Source organism: Pempheris klunzingeri, chromosome 17, assembly GCF_042242105.1.
Source record: "Pempheris klunzingeri isolate RE-2024b chromosome 17, fPemKlu1.hap1, whole genome shotgun sequence".
Classification (NCBI taxonomy): Eukaryota; Metazoa; Chordata; class Actinopteri; order Acropomatiformes; family Pempheridae; genus Pempheris; species Pempheris klunzingeri.
Genome location: NC_092028.1, coordinates 4,569,553 through 4,584,783, shown reverse-complemented (window position 1 = coordinate 4,584,783; position 15,231 = coordinate 4,569,553). Strand labels below are relative to the sequence as shown.

The window sequence follows — 15,231 nt, the reverse complement described above, 5'->3', positions numbered from 1 at the left end:
AAAGTGTTCTATGCATGTATTTGTGATTATTAGTATTTAGATGTGTGATGAGCATCTGTGTTTGAGATGTTTGACTTAATTGGGCAGTTAAATGTAATCAGGTACAGGTGTTGCTGCTTTGTTTAAGAGGCATACAGTTTTAGATGGTGCTCCTGCCTCAGTCTGTGCTTATGCTCATATTTGTGGTTTCTGTGGAACATTTTGGTTTATTTTAAGGGAGAAGGAATCAATGGACTATACTACAACAGCGACTGGTGAGCTATATTTAGCTGTATAATAAACCTGACTATTGTTTATGGGCAAAAGTACTTTAAAGAAGACAGAAGTGAAAATGATAATTCAGTAGCTCATTAAGTGGAAAATAACCCCAAAGGTTTGAAGATTTGCAATTTTCCATTCTGTGCACCTCTCTTAATGTCTAAAACTGTGATCCAATGTTTAGCATCTTCCACTAACTTAATCATGTATTTACAGATTTGTGTAAAATAAAATGGATGTATGCTATAGATCGCATGAAGGTAGAGAAAATGATTGTAAGTCATTAATGCTATCTACTTTTCTGTTTAGTTGCAAAGCTCCCCTTGTGGCATGAGAGAATACAGTTGATAAAAAATGTTAAATTTGAATTGGGAATGAAGTGGCCTGATTTCTGTAGAGTAATTCTTTTATCCTGTTTGGTACCTAAACGTAACCCAGAGTCTATCCTTAACCCTCAGCCAAGGTCAAGATCCAAACCTCCTTTCTTAGGAGATTTATTTCTCCTCTATCATCCTTAGAGAACACATAAGGACAGCACACAAACACACAGAATGTAATTTGTATGTATATGTTGGGGGGGACAGTGTTTCTCACATGACAGTCTACAGTGAAACTGCCATCCAGATGTGCCTCCACAGACACTGCCCTCCCTGTTCTCACACTGGTGTCTGGGTAAATGAGCCAACACAGTCTGTGCTGCCCCTGTCTCACTGCGACAACCTCTTTTCAAAGCTTTGACATCTCGTCTTGAAAAATTGACACTTTCCTTATGGATCTGATCTAATAGGGTCCTCTCAAACATGCAGACAGATAAATGTTTAGAGGTGAATCATGGGTGAGGGAGTCATGAGTCAGACGTGGGTTATGTTATTGTCTTATGCTCAGTACCACCAGAGAAGACGATGTGGTGGTCTGCACATGTGACTTCAGTTTCCCTCAGGTGGCATAAAAACAACTGGCCTTTTTGAAAGCATGACCATCATATGTGGTTCTCCAGTCAGACGTTTGCATTGAGCGCCGCCGTGCCTGAGGTTAAGACATAAACTCAAACATTACATTAAGAAATGGCTGTTATTCAAGGGACCTCCCACACTATAGGATATTAGAATGAATCTGGAGCTTGGGGTTGATACAACCACGGGCTAATGCTTCTTGTACACAGTCTCAACAGACTCTGCGTTACCCCAAAGAGCCCAAAGACAGCTGACAGTGAGATTACAATACAAAAAACTGTGGCAGCTTTAGGTGGCAGCTTTTGAGGACCATTTCTACAGCAGTATACTGTGTTTCCACATTAAATGGTTAATTGTTGGATGTTTTTCATTAAATTGTACAAGACACATACACAAATAAATACAAAAATGATGCAATGTTAACTTTGTAATTTCCAATGTCCTTTTTACCAGGATATTTACGCTGCTTAAACAGATTCTATTTGCTTGCTTTTATTATTTTCCCCTTAGGAGGTGTAATGTTTACTTTGGTTAAAAAAAACCTAGAAAAAAGGTCTGTTGCAAACAGTGTTTGACGCAGATGAGTTTTGAATTTGACCCATCTGTCAAAACCTAATTTTCTACGAAAAAATTAGAATATAATTTTTCTGTCCTCAAGATCATTAGGCACAAGTTTATTATTTGACAAGGGCAGTACATGTGCATGCTGGGTATGTCAGTTAGGCTGTTCAGTGGTGATTATTTATGCACTTGTGTGTAAATGTGTCTGTGTGTGTGAAAGATTATATGCCAGATGTGATCTTGCTTTTTGGAGCTGCGATTCCTTCTACAGCAGAGCCCTTCATCAATCAATCAGTCAGTCAATCAATCAATCAATCAATCTTTATTTATATAGCGCCAATTCATAACAGCGTTATCTCAAGACACTTTCCATAAAGAGCAGGTCTAGACCAAACTCTTTCATTAAGAGAGAGACCCAACGATCCAGGAATTCCAAATGAAGGATTCAAGAATCCCCACATGAGCAGCATCAGATATTATATTAGGAAACAGTGGCAGGAAGAACTCCCCTTTAACGGGAAGAAACCTCGAACAGAACCAGGCTCAGAGGTGGGCCCTTAAGAGAGTGGTGCTCTCAGTGGGGCGTACCGTTGGCCCCACACCCTGCAGCACTTCAGCACCTCAAGGTGCAGAACCAGAGCTTGTAGCATCCTCATCATCCTAGCAGCAGACAGAACACAGTGATTAAGAGAAGGCCTCGCGCCTGTAAGATGGTTAACTCTTTCTCCTGACCTATGTGCATCCTCTTATACCTTACTGCTGAATCCTTTTCTCTTCCTTCACAATGTAGATCTATATTTGTGACATACGTACGTTTTCCTTTTTGTATCGCTCAGATTTCTTTTTTATAATCCTTATTTTTCACACTAGTCTTCACAACCTTTGGCGCAGCCTCATTGCATTTTGTTACACATATTACCTGCATATGTGAAAAATAAACTATTGGATCCTGAATTCTTGTTAACAGTGCAGCAAGTGGAACAAAAGTCAGACACACTGGGGGTTTGCTCTTTAGCGACGTCTTCATCGAGAAGCATTTCCTTTCTAGCTCTTAAGCTACTGAAGAGCTTTTTGAGCCCAGTTGCTTTGTTGTTTTTGTGACAATGACATCTTTGACTAAAATAGTCAAAAACAGACAAATGATGAACAGTGCATTTCTATCTTAAGCTGTCAGAAAAATAAGAATAATGCTACAATAAACCGCTAAAATGCAATCTCTTAAAAGTCTCTAATTGTCGAGGTGCAACATGCCAAGCACAGAGATGTTCTGGGAGGGTATGGGTTTTCAGGTGCAGGAAAAAAATACTGAATCTGAGTTCCCTTGTGTGTGTGTTCTCAGCTAATGGAAATGAACCAAAATGGGCTTTTGGCTGTGTCCAATCAGACCTGTGTGTGTGTGTATGTCTATGTGTGTGTGTGTGTGTGTGCAGAGGGCAGGACTGGGCAGTGGGAGTGTATCAAAGAAAATACCATATATAAGACAAGAGGGGCAGGCGTGCTTTTCCATATATCCATCCATCCATTCATCTGTCCATCAGTTGGTGTCTCTGCTCTGTATTAGTGGTCCTCACTTTTCTCCTCCATCATGCTGGTTCGAGCTCTGCTCCAGACCTCACTGGTTCTCTGGTTGGCTCAGCAAACTCTGCAAGGCGGTAAGAAAAACATAGGATTACATAAACAAAGACTGAACTCTGGCTGTATATTAAGATCACAGTTTTATAAACAATTATTATTTGAACAGATTTGATTATTTTTCACCTTGACTTGAACACTCAGCTGTGAAAACTGTGATCTGGATAGTTTTTTGCTGTCTGTGCTCTTGTTAAAAAACAGTAGTGCAAGTGTTATGTATGTGTTAAAATGATTTTTTTTTTATATCATGTAATATTATTCAATTTAGCCTATTGGTTGAAAAATAATCTTTACAATTGAAAAAGATAATATTTTGGCCATAGTTGTTTACACAGTTAGTATTGTAAGTTACGGCTGCTGTTGTCATGAAAAGTTAGCCTTTGTCATTTTGAGTGGCAAATTCACTTGATCAAAGAGTTTACATACTGTATGTGAGAAGAGGCAGATTTCAACTTGAAAGCCCTGATGGATCAGCACCTCCAGTGACTCACTCTCACTTACTTGTTAAATATCATGTCTGTGAGATTGAGGGAGAAGAAAACCTACAGGTCTGCGTAGGTTCCACCATCGCTGATCCCGCCAAGTCACTGTGGTTTTATATTATCTAATTTCTTTGCATCAAAGGATGAAAGGATGATGATGAAAAGGTGACAGAGGCAGGTAAAATTTGACGACCAGTCGTGAGAAGAACAAATAGGCTCCACTGAGTCGCTCCATTTTTGTCCCATCATCCGTTTCCAGCAATGGATATCTGTTCCTCCTGTTGCCCAGTCATCTGACAGTATTCATGAAACATTACAGTGGCATTTTTTTTTCAAACTGAAAAACAGCATACAGGACTTTTGGTCTATTGTATACCCTATGAACTTTTTGACAAAAGTGATTGCTACCAAGGGTACAAGGTTATTATTTATTCTTTTATCTTACAGGTGTTAGACCCCAAAGTGTATCCTGGGGAAGAGTGCTGCCAGCCAGAGGTTTATCACACACTTTTAAAATGTTTTTAACCTTTTTAATTACTGTTCTTTTTTAACTACTTACATTGAAAACAGACGAGCATCAGGTTTTTTCATGTAATCTCTGACTTTTGAACGAGGTAAACTCGTTAAATTTAAAGGTCTGTTTTGGATTAGATAATTTGAACGTTAGCACGACTAACTAGCTAGGTTACTAGTAATGTAGAGTGTACGTATGTTTGCATTTTTTAATAAGCTTTTTTAATAAGCACTGACAAAGATGACAGTATAAATTCCTGGAAACACTAATAAGAAAACAATTTCCTTAAATGTGAAATATTCTTCCTTTTTGTGTCTGTGTTTTCCTCTTCATCAGGTGTTGGCATCGGTGTAAAACCAGGAGGTCAGTAGTTTTCTTAGCATGCATTAACCATTACACCAAATGGTTAACTAATGAATGAAAGTACAAATATCTGTGATTAAAAAGATAATGCCACAAGATTACCACCTTCACTGACTGATCTAGTTGTGGATGCATGAGTGTGCATTGTTAGCTGTGCCAATCATCAGGTTTGTTGTTAAGAGCACATGTCCACATATCCTATTAGTTGTCTTTACATGTCTAGTGTATACGACATCAAAAATCAAATACTATTTTTTTTCTACTTTTTCTCAGTTGCAGGTGCCCTTGGAGCTCTGGGGAGCCGATATGGCAGCAAAGCAATGAAGACTGGAAGTATGCTTAACTTTCTGTCTAACTTCCTGCACACAGCATTGTTTCAAATTACTTTCACCCCATATAAGTAATGCTCATGTTTTTACTTGTTAAATCTTAGTGGGACGTTACCCAGGGGCTCAACTTGGTGTTGGTAAGCTGTCTTAAGAAGAAACGTACATAATGCTTGTTGAGTTACAAACCTACGTGTCATGTAGCCAAAAATCGAAATACAAATAAGAAAAAAGGACTTTTTTTACATCAGTGGCCATTAAACTCTTTGAGGTTAAATCCTTTGTGGTGAATTGCAAAGCGCAAAGTCCCATCTTTCCCGTCCTGGTGCAGTGTAACAATCTATGTCTCTAAAGATGACACTGCTATGTGAAATGTGTTCTCTTTACTGTTTTCACAGGAGGTTACAGAGCTCTTGGATTAGGAGGTAGAGCAGGTCTGAAGCAAGGTGGATATGGAAACCAGGGAGCCTATGGTAGATCATTATAACCACCTATCAGACTCTCACAACCTTCTTACTTTTACATTATCTTCCCTTTATGTATGTTGTAGATTACTAATTCCCCCTATGTAGAAAATAAAGTTTGAAAGTCTGACAGAGTTTTCACAACCTTTTTGTTTTTTAACAATCTTTCTTGTGATTGCAGGTGCCAGTCTTGGCACAGGAATGGGTTTGGGGGCTGGACTTCCAAATGGACTGGGACTGAGTTTGGGCCACGGAGGGAAACGTGGTAAGACTATACTCTGACTGTTGCTTATTTGATAATGATATTTTTCAGATTTTAAGCAACCCATTTTAATAATAATAATTTTTTAAAAATCATTAAAAAATTGCATATTTTATCACTTTCATTCCAACCTCACAAGTATTTATTGTTATTTACACTGATTGTCATAAAGTAGCCTAACGTAAACAGCTGGGTCTCAACTGTACAAGACTTTGTAAATAAATATTAACTCTGTGTCTTTCTGACTTTCCAGTTTATGGTGCTGGCCTTGGTACTCTGCCAGGTACGTGATTATATTGTTTCCTTTCCCATGATTTCCTGATGTTGTTTGCCCAAATGTATACACAGTGAATTACACTCTCTGAAAGCCCTCTGCTTGTTTGTTTCATAAATCTCAGCTAAGTGGCACTCTATCATTGTCTGTGATCATGATATATGGAGCAGATTGCATCTCAGCAAATAAATTATGTGTCCTTGTAAAACAGAGAAAAACCCAGGGCTCTAGTGATGTTATCAGAGTGCTTGTCAGATTTACAGATTTGCTCAACCTCCTCTGAACTTGGCTTTTTGTTTTCTCGCCAGGATATGGGGCTTTAGCTGGCATTGGCTATCCTGGAGCCCGACCAGGTAAGAGATGATTCAGTTTTTAGCTCAAACATAACTTCTTCTCAGCTCAGATGTGTATGCTGGGGGGGGGGGGGGGGGGGGGATCATATGACAATCACATTGTTTGCTATCACATTCTAAGGTAGGCAGGTAGTCATGCAAAACCATGTCCAACAATTTGTCCTGTTCCACTGAACTGAGGACCTATTATTTCATAATCACCTCACCTCACCTTACACTGATACCTGTCTTTGCAAACCAGCCTACAGGGTGTAAGACTGTCTGGCTCAGTGCTTGAGGTGGAAAAAATTGTCAGAACTCCCCCTATTCACAAGTGGGTGTGTGTATTGGCCGGTATCAGCAAATCGTGTGCTATTTATTATAATAATACTTATCATAATTATGTAAAATGTAATATATAATAATGACCGTTAGCTTGCTGCTCACTGCAGCACTGGTTGGGTAGGATTTGACATTTGAAACTCTATTGTGTCATTGTCTGACTCTGTGTTATTTTTGTGGCCTTTGGGAGCGAGGCCAACATTACTGTAAGGTTGATGTAACGTTACTTACGCCAGCTGACGATAAAGAAAAGCAAGCAGGCGAGAACGGGAACAGCTGAGTGTCACATAGTGTCCCCAATGCCCCCTGGGTAATACACGTTATTCAGGGTCTTTATGAATCGCTGAGAGAACCTGATAAGTAGAGGGCAGAAAGAGTACCAGCAGCTTGTGAAAAGTGTCCGTGCGCAAGAAGTCACGAAACACCAAACAGTAAAGTGTGGAAGTGACAGTACTGTGAACGGGTGACTAGCAGCCCACTTCGAGCACTGATCTGGTGATTGTATTGACTCTGGTGTCTCTGTCAGTTAACTTGTTGAGTGAAATAAATGATACTCCCTCTATCTGCTATCATTAGGAATTGGACTTGGGTATCCCACTGGACAGAGGGCTAAGGAACAAAAACCTGGTAAAACCTTCACCACATCAACTTGTGGTCTTAGTGTTTTTTGGTCTGTGTTTGTCTTTGTTCTGTGTTCAGTTTGTCTGTAAAATCTGTGAAATGGGTGTCTTATGATTCACTGATGGGTTAATGCTGCATTTCTGTGCATGAAATCACATCTGTTTACTGTAATATTATCAGCAGCCCCTCCGTTTTATTTGGTGTGCACAGGGGACATGCACATGCTGATGCTTGACTGTGCTTGTCTCAGTGTTTCATCTGTGTTGCATGTTGCATGAATTCCCCAGCTCTTATTACCACAGTTTCACTCTAAGAATTAATCAGAATTAAGGAGAGTTGATGCGTGTGGTGTACTTAGTGCTGCGTTTCACAAGAGCTGAAGGAGCTACTGGAAAAAGAGTTATGCAAACTAAATACACACTAACAATTTGATTACAATATCATGAAACTTTTACTTTGACAATTCTGAAAGCTGTGTTTTGCTTCTTTAAGCTTGTAATCAATTTCTGCAGAATTTAGTTATTTGGGCACAAAAACAAATCACTCATACACACTTAATTTGCTTGTTTGGGGATATCAAGTTACTATTCAGCCCTTAATGTCCCATATTGCTATAAACGCAACTTACCCCCATGGTCTTAAAAGCATAGGTCTACCATACTGTTACTTTACATAATAACTTGTTCCCACAAAGACAAATACATTTGTGGATGCAAGAAAAAAACACATCAGGGACCCCATAAGTCCCTTAAAGGCCACGAAGTGTTTAAAATCTATTCTGGTTACAGTTCTGGTTCTGGTCCAGAACTGGGACCACAAGTGAAAACTGGGACATAGTATGCATGTCCCATGTAGTTTCAAGAAAAATCTGACGAGTGACACTGTAAAAGAGGAAATCTCCTACCGGCAAATACTTTTCACTTTTAAAACATTTGCTGCTCTTTGTAGGTATCTGCTTTAATGTCCCATCAGTGTTTTAACAACCTTTGTCTATCAGTTGTCTTTGTCACACACTGATGCTGTCAGATGGTGTGCTCGTCTTGTGCTGGTGTATTTTATGGCAATTTGGAATGGCAACAATCTGTTGTCATGTCATGTCTAATGTGTTGCTGTCACTGCTTTGACTTGCTTTGAGTACCTGAGTGAGAGGTACTATGTGTGTCCTTCCGGTGTGTGGCTTTAGTTGTGTGCTGTCTCTTTGTTGTCTCAGGTCCTAATTATGGTGATGATTCTGTCCTTTGAAACTGGACCACTTTCAGGCCATAATGGATTTTGTCTTGTCTCCGTTTGCTCTCAACTTCCTCCATTTATATACTGATCACTCCGGGTGATGTGGTATATTGCATTGAATGCTCTGATATACACATCAAATTAAATACCGAACAGTGCCGTTGACCCTCTGTTGTCTCTGAGCCACCAGGAAATCATGAATACATGATGATATTTCTCTGCTAGGTGTGTCTACAGCAGATTTGGGTGGACCTGAGATGGCCAGTCAGGGCCAAGCTGTTCAAGATCTGAAGAGAGAAAAGAGCAGAGCACTTGGTCCCTCATACGGAGAAGCAGACAGAACTGTTGGACCTGAAATGCTTGACATGAGGCGAAGCAATATATTTGGTAATACCAATACACCTGCCATACCACCCCCTGGAGGTGAGGTCAAAAGCCTTGATCCAGTGGTTCAGTCATCAAGTCTTGGACCTATGACGCCTCTTGATAAACAACATAAAAGTATGTCTGTTTCACAAGCACAAGGAGGAGAAAGTTATGAGCCTATGTGGCACAGAAGGGGCACAGCAAGCCATGGGGCCACACTGGCCAGCAGACAGCAACTGCCTCTTGACATCATCAGAAGTCTGGGTTCTGCGTCTTCTCGGGTACAGAGTGCAAGAAATTATGATTCATCTATCCAACAAAATCAGAGAACCCCAAACTGCAGATCCATTAGTGATTTGGCAGATATATTGGAAATCAATCGCCATGAACTTTTGGGTTCAGAAACACAGAGAACACAGAGCCTAGGGCCCCAGCCCCATGTTGGCAAGAACAGCAAATATCTTGGATGTGCAACTCCACAAACACGAGAAGAGAAAACCCATCGACTGTCTCTTTCACAAAGTCAAGATGTCAGAAGCAACATATTCTCTCCTCCTCGTCGTCAGGCAACCACAAACTATGCATCTGCTGCAGCAGATCAGCAGGCTGTCAAAGACCTTGAGCTTGTGGCTAAAGACATAAATGGGCCTAGAATCCGTGGGACCGTAGCTGTAGAAACCCGTAGTCGTGGTTCTCTAAATCTTCAAGTGCAAGGAGGGGGGAGCTATGAACAGGTGATCCCAGCTGTAAGTGGAACCCAAAGTTTAGGCATCGCCTCAGTAGAAGGCCAGGAAGGTAAAAGCTTTACTGGTGGTGGTCAGGAAGTAAAACACCTTTCCCTTGCTGAACGTGATGCCGCAAAGTCAAAAGCTGTCAGTATCCCAGGACAGACTGGGAGGAACACCCAGGCAACAAGTAAGAGCAAAGTTTTGTCTTTATACACCATAACAATGTCCTTTTATTCATTCTTCAGATCTTCACTATATTTTTCTCCTAAATTCGACCTTCAACCACATATCCAAATGCTTACTTACATGTATTAATTTAGTAAAGAATACATTTTTTCAGGTGTCTGTTGACTAGAAAGCAGTGTCTCTTCTGAAGTACTGGCCCTGTTTTTGTTGGACTCCTAACTAATGATTCCTCATTCCCACTCTGCTGAGAGATTATTCTCACATGGAATGGGAGCTGTCTTAAAAATCACTCTTTACATTTAGTGACTTCTCGTGTCCAATGCTTATTGGGTAATAATCTGAGTTTAAATATAACCAAGAAATATTTCCTTATGGTGAGCAAACTCTTTGTCTGTCATCCATGTTTGTGCCAGTCGATTAATAATTGTTGACTAACTAATTAAAAAATGTCTTCTTCCTCTGGCATGTTGGCAGATGGCAAACAGCTTTAGATGTATTGTCTGGATGTTTATCTGAAAATGAGCCACTTGAAACTGTAATAGGGGCCATGAAACCCCGGAACAGACTTTGTTTGCTTTAGTAATTCAGTAATTCAGTAATGATTATATTCAGTAATTATATTTGTGACCATTTGTTCATTAATTGTTGGCTATTATGATTTTGAATATACAGTTGATATCTGATTAGCTTGTTATCTGATCAAAGGATGATGTTGTGTCTGTGGTTAACTTTTGGGAGCAGTTCCCATGCTGGACCTATTTTTTCAAAAGACAGTGACACAGTTGGTTCCATGTTGTTCTGTCACAGGTTTTGTTTTAATCTTTTGTTTATTGGCACCTTGAGGTGTGTTTCTGTTTGTGTTAAGGGAGTGTGGCTGTTGTGCTTTAGGCTATTGTTTAGTTTAGTTTTTATGACATGCTAAATATCTGGCTCATGACACCACTATTTTACAAAACGTATATCCTGTAGTACTTCATGTACAAAAGAGAAGAGCAAAAAAGTCACAATATTATAAAGTACTTCTGTATTCTTTGAAATTACATAACGATGTGAAACATTCAAATGAACACTATAAAACTGCTACATGCCTACAGTTTAGACAGATAAATTACTATTTTTTTTCTCATCTCCCAGGCTTTCCCAGTAACCAGCTAATTGAAATGTTTCATGTGTGTGTCTTTGTGCATCATCCATATTTACAAAATCAATATCCGTTTCTATCTTACCAAGCACAGTAGTGTGCAGTTCCCAGTAAAATGACAATAGAAAACAAAATTAAACTCATTTCAAATTAAACAAATTTGCTTTTCCTCTTCCAAACCGGACATACTGTCCATTTCAATGTAAAGATATTTGCTTTTTATAAACATTATATACAACATAATTCTCAGTACCATATACATATGTTATCATTCTAAATATACACAGTTTGTCCATATGTAGCTTTGTCACCAAACCTATTGTTGTAAGTGTTAATCTGCTTCCATCCATATCAAGTAACCAGTTCTATAACTGAGCTACACTGCATTTTCTAGGGAGCCTCACATGGTTCCCATCCCTTGGCCCCCACCATGACCAACTTTGGTGCATATTTGTGCACACCCAGCAAACTGGTTAGACATTCACGCCCACAGTATACAGCCTGAAGCTACGGTGATTATATTTGACTGTATTTTGAAGAGTTTGTGAGCTGTGATCACTGACACATAACTGTGTCTGAGCCAGTCAGTAATTATTGTTGTGGTCTTCAAGATATGGTAATAAGCAGAGTTTACTGAGAGTGTACGCTCAGTAATCTGCTGTGATGGAAATCTCTGAATCTGGTGAGCTCTGACTGTGGAGAACAGAAAGAGTGTGGTGCGAGTGTGACCACTGCTAGATGTCACCTCAATTCTGGAGGTTGCATCCTGTGATCAGTCTTTTAACCCCAGCTAGGTGTGCCAAAGTGACTGCATTCCCCGACAAGATCATTAAACACATAACAAGAAAATGAGAGAATAGTCTATGGGTTCTCTGGTTTCTTAACAGAGAAACATCCATGATACTACAGATTGTCTTGTATGAAATCTCCAGGTCACCATCAGCATGTTGTTCCAATACGAGACAGTCTATCCTTCAGTGTCTGGACCACAGAACAGCTATCACCTGCGACCTTAGTAACCCTGACAACAGAGCGTCACTCCTTATCTGGAGCACTCCAGCCAACCCAAACAATCAGAGAGCTGTGCACTCAGGACAGGGACAGGGCTTCGCCACAAGTTTCACAGTTGGCATGAATGGGACCCCTTGAACCGAACATGATCTGGGGAAGCTCCTATGTATAGAGGCTAAAGATGGAAAATTCTCACAACTGTCACCACAGTGTTTGGCATAAACTCAGAAATGATGGCTGATCAGAAAGATCTGGCATGCTTGAAACATCACAGGGTTGAGCTCCTGAAAAGTAACTAAATGTTCCAGAATTAAGACAAACAATAGATTATTATTACATATACAGAATAATGTAACGGTCCAGGTGCTAGTCTCTCAGTAAATTTCTTTTCTCTATGTCACTTTGTAGCAAAGCAAATTTGAACGAATACAGAACCTTGAAGCTCTCGTATTCTTCTTGGTACCATGATGTGTGTGGCTTCTGATTATTCTAAATCAACTGTCAGAAGACCTTTGAGTGTGAGACTCATATGCACATTTTTTTTGGAGGGGTTTGCTATATTCACTAACACCTCAGGATGTGCATTACATGTCTCAGATTTGCTTGGGGTTCATTCAGGTGATGATCTCTTAATCCCTGCTCCAGTTGTCAGGACAAAGAGGTTTAGCTCAGATTCCTTAAAGTTACTGTTGGGTCATCTCTTTATCTTCATGTTAAACTATACTTACATGCACAGTAGGTGCATCTGGTGCAGTTCTGGTGAATGCATTGAATACATTTTGTGTTTGCAGAAAGTGGTCCTGATGCTGTAGTTCTTAGTTTTGCTTAACCTAACCTAATACTTCCAGCAACATCTCTCTGTCTCATTGAGGCATTGCAGGCGAAGAGAAATGACTGTGTGATCCATCAAGCAGAAGTTCTAAAGACATGCTGAATGAAGATTCAGCACCTGGCTTTGAGGTTGCAACATTCATTCTAGTCAGTGTCCAGTGGAGAGGGTGCTAAGAACCACCCAACCCCTGGCAAAGATGTTGATCCACTATGTGTGTGATTATGTTTTTTGTTCCACTGTCAACTGCACATGTCAAACACTCCATTAGCAGCAACCTCTGTATCTTTTATATATGGAAACAACTGAATGAGGTGGAATATTATGTCCTATGTTTCTTATGTGTTTAAAGTGAGATTGGGATTTTAAATTTGACTTTCAACCCAAATCGGACTATTCTACATAAATGCTGGCACTAGTGTTTAATGAAAAAGTTGGGGCTCATGTCCCTTCAATCCACAGTAAATTACTGGGGATTTTGCTGAGCTTGTGTTAACTTCCCGTCCTCCCCAGGATATATTGGTGGAGCAGGAAATTATCTGGCAGCAAACCTGGGCGCCGGGGGTTATGGAGCAGGTAATGTTGGGCACTGGCACATAATGCAGGAAAAGTTAACAGTGCTTGCTAGCAGATGGAGACACTGATGTAAATTCACACTACCTGTGGTCAAGGATCTCAATGCACTGTCTACAGGTTTGGGACAGGGAGCATACCTGGGTGGTGCAGCTGGCAAACTTGGAGGTAATGATGTACATTTTCATTCATTTTGCTCTCCTTTGTTTTGATTCAGGGTTTATGCTTTAATTTTTTCCTTTTGCACCCTGTCCTAAGTCTTAAGTCTTGCTCTCTCTAAAATAAATCTCAGCTGCTGCTGCTCTTGGACAGGGTGGGTATCCCCATGGTGTTGCAGGGAAGTCAACTGGTGAGGCTGTGGAATTTTTATTAATCTCCTTTCTGAACCCTTTTCAATCTCTATTTGACTTTTGATTCTAAAGGGCCTACCCCACAAACGAAATGTGGAAGCTTGTCTGACAACACAGACCTAAGGGAACCATGATTTTTTACTTCTTGAAGTTGAATGTTCAGCATGTAAGTGGAGCTGAGGATGCAGAGTAGATCATGTGTCACATGGCAGAAAATCAGCTATTTCTCCTACTTTGCCTTGTAAACCAATAATTTGAGTCTTTTTCATCTTCACCTTTCTTTAAAGGTCACAGGAGAAAGTGCTTCAGTATCAAGTACCTTTCCTTTTTGGTGAATAGTTAATAGTGCTTTTAAAAAAGTAGAAGAACAACAAAGGGTTATTCACAAACAGTTTCAGTCAAGTTCTCCTCCTGTGGATGTTTTTTCCTCTTCTTTTGTGTGGAAATCAGAGCATCAAAATACTTTGTGGTATCTTTCTGTGTTTAATATTTATTCCAACTTAGATATTGATGTCTTTCAATAAATGAATACAGAGTATTTGTACCATATACTATGTTTAGAATGTGTGTTGTCACAGGCTATGGTGAGGGAGCAACAGGATACCTGGGTGCAATGGCAGGCAATGGCTTTGGTAAGTGAAAATTCATTAGTACATGCCCAGAGAAATTCAAATTCTGCAACAGTGTGCACTCTGTGATTAGAAGGCAACAAAGAAGTCATTTTAAATCTGAAAATCAAAAGTTAAACCTTGAAATGGGATTTGTCTGCCTGCAATGACCAAAGATCATTCTTCATTCTGTTTGGTGTCAAAGGGAATCAGCATCAAAGCTGCCCCTGACAGCAGTGATCACATTCAGTTAAAACAGGATCCTTTTGTGTTGAGTGGCCATCTTTGTTCTGTTCCCACTGTAGGTGGAGATGCTGGTGCAAAAGCTTTATCAACAGGTATTTCCCATGCATGCAGAAGGCTTTCTTGAACATTTCTTTTTCTTTTAGTACTGTGTACAGTCAAAAATGTCAAATACAGCTTGGATTTGAAAATATTAGCTTTAAATATTCCCTTGTATGTTTTCACATATAGCCTCTTCTCTTCACAGGTTATGGGAATGGTTACAGTGATGGTTACGGGGCTGGTGAGTGCCATTTTAAGAAAAAAGAAGGGAGGTTGGGTAGAGCTCACTCTCCTTATAGAGTCATTAGCTGACATAATTATAATGCTAATTAGAACTATGTTTCAGGGCTTGGTTACCCTGCAGAGTTAGCTGATGGTGCTGAGAACAAAGCAGGGAAAAGTGAAGGTAACAGTTTTTAGCAGTTATAACCTGCTGAAACCCTTAACAGGTGATGCACTAACCCGTAGATGCTTTAACCTGCGATGTTTGACAGCCAAAAAAATAAGAGGCTGTCGAGGAAACACACTTCCTCTGCTGAA

General features: G+C 39.9%; 1 protein-coding gene across 1 annotated transcript; it reads left to right on the top strand.

Moving 5' to 3' along the window:
• Window positions 1–3,019: 3,019 nt before the first annotated feature.
• Window positions 3,020–15,111, top strand: LOC139216291 (uncharacterized). The gene is made up of 18 exons (XM_070847380.1): window positions 3,020–3,061; window positions 3,334–3,424; window positions 4,737–4,763; window positions 5,043–5,096; window positions 5,197–5,229; window positions 5,488–5,562; window positions 5,735–5,818; window positions 6,069–6,098; window positions 6,398–6,442; window positions 8,840–9,037; window positions 9,134–9,261; window positions 9,547–9,775; window positions 13,389–13,451; window positions 13,569–13,616; window positions 14,377–14,430; window positions 14,712–14,744; window positions 14,897–14,932; window positions 15,038–15,111. Exons 1-18 carry the CDS (start codon window positions 3,020–3,022, stop codon window positions 15,109–15,111), a joined length of 1,344 nt encoding a protein of 447 aa, XP_070703481.1.
• Window positions 15,112–15,231: the final 120 nt, after the last annotated feature.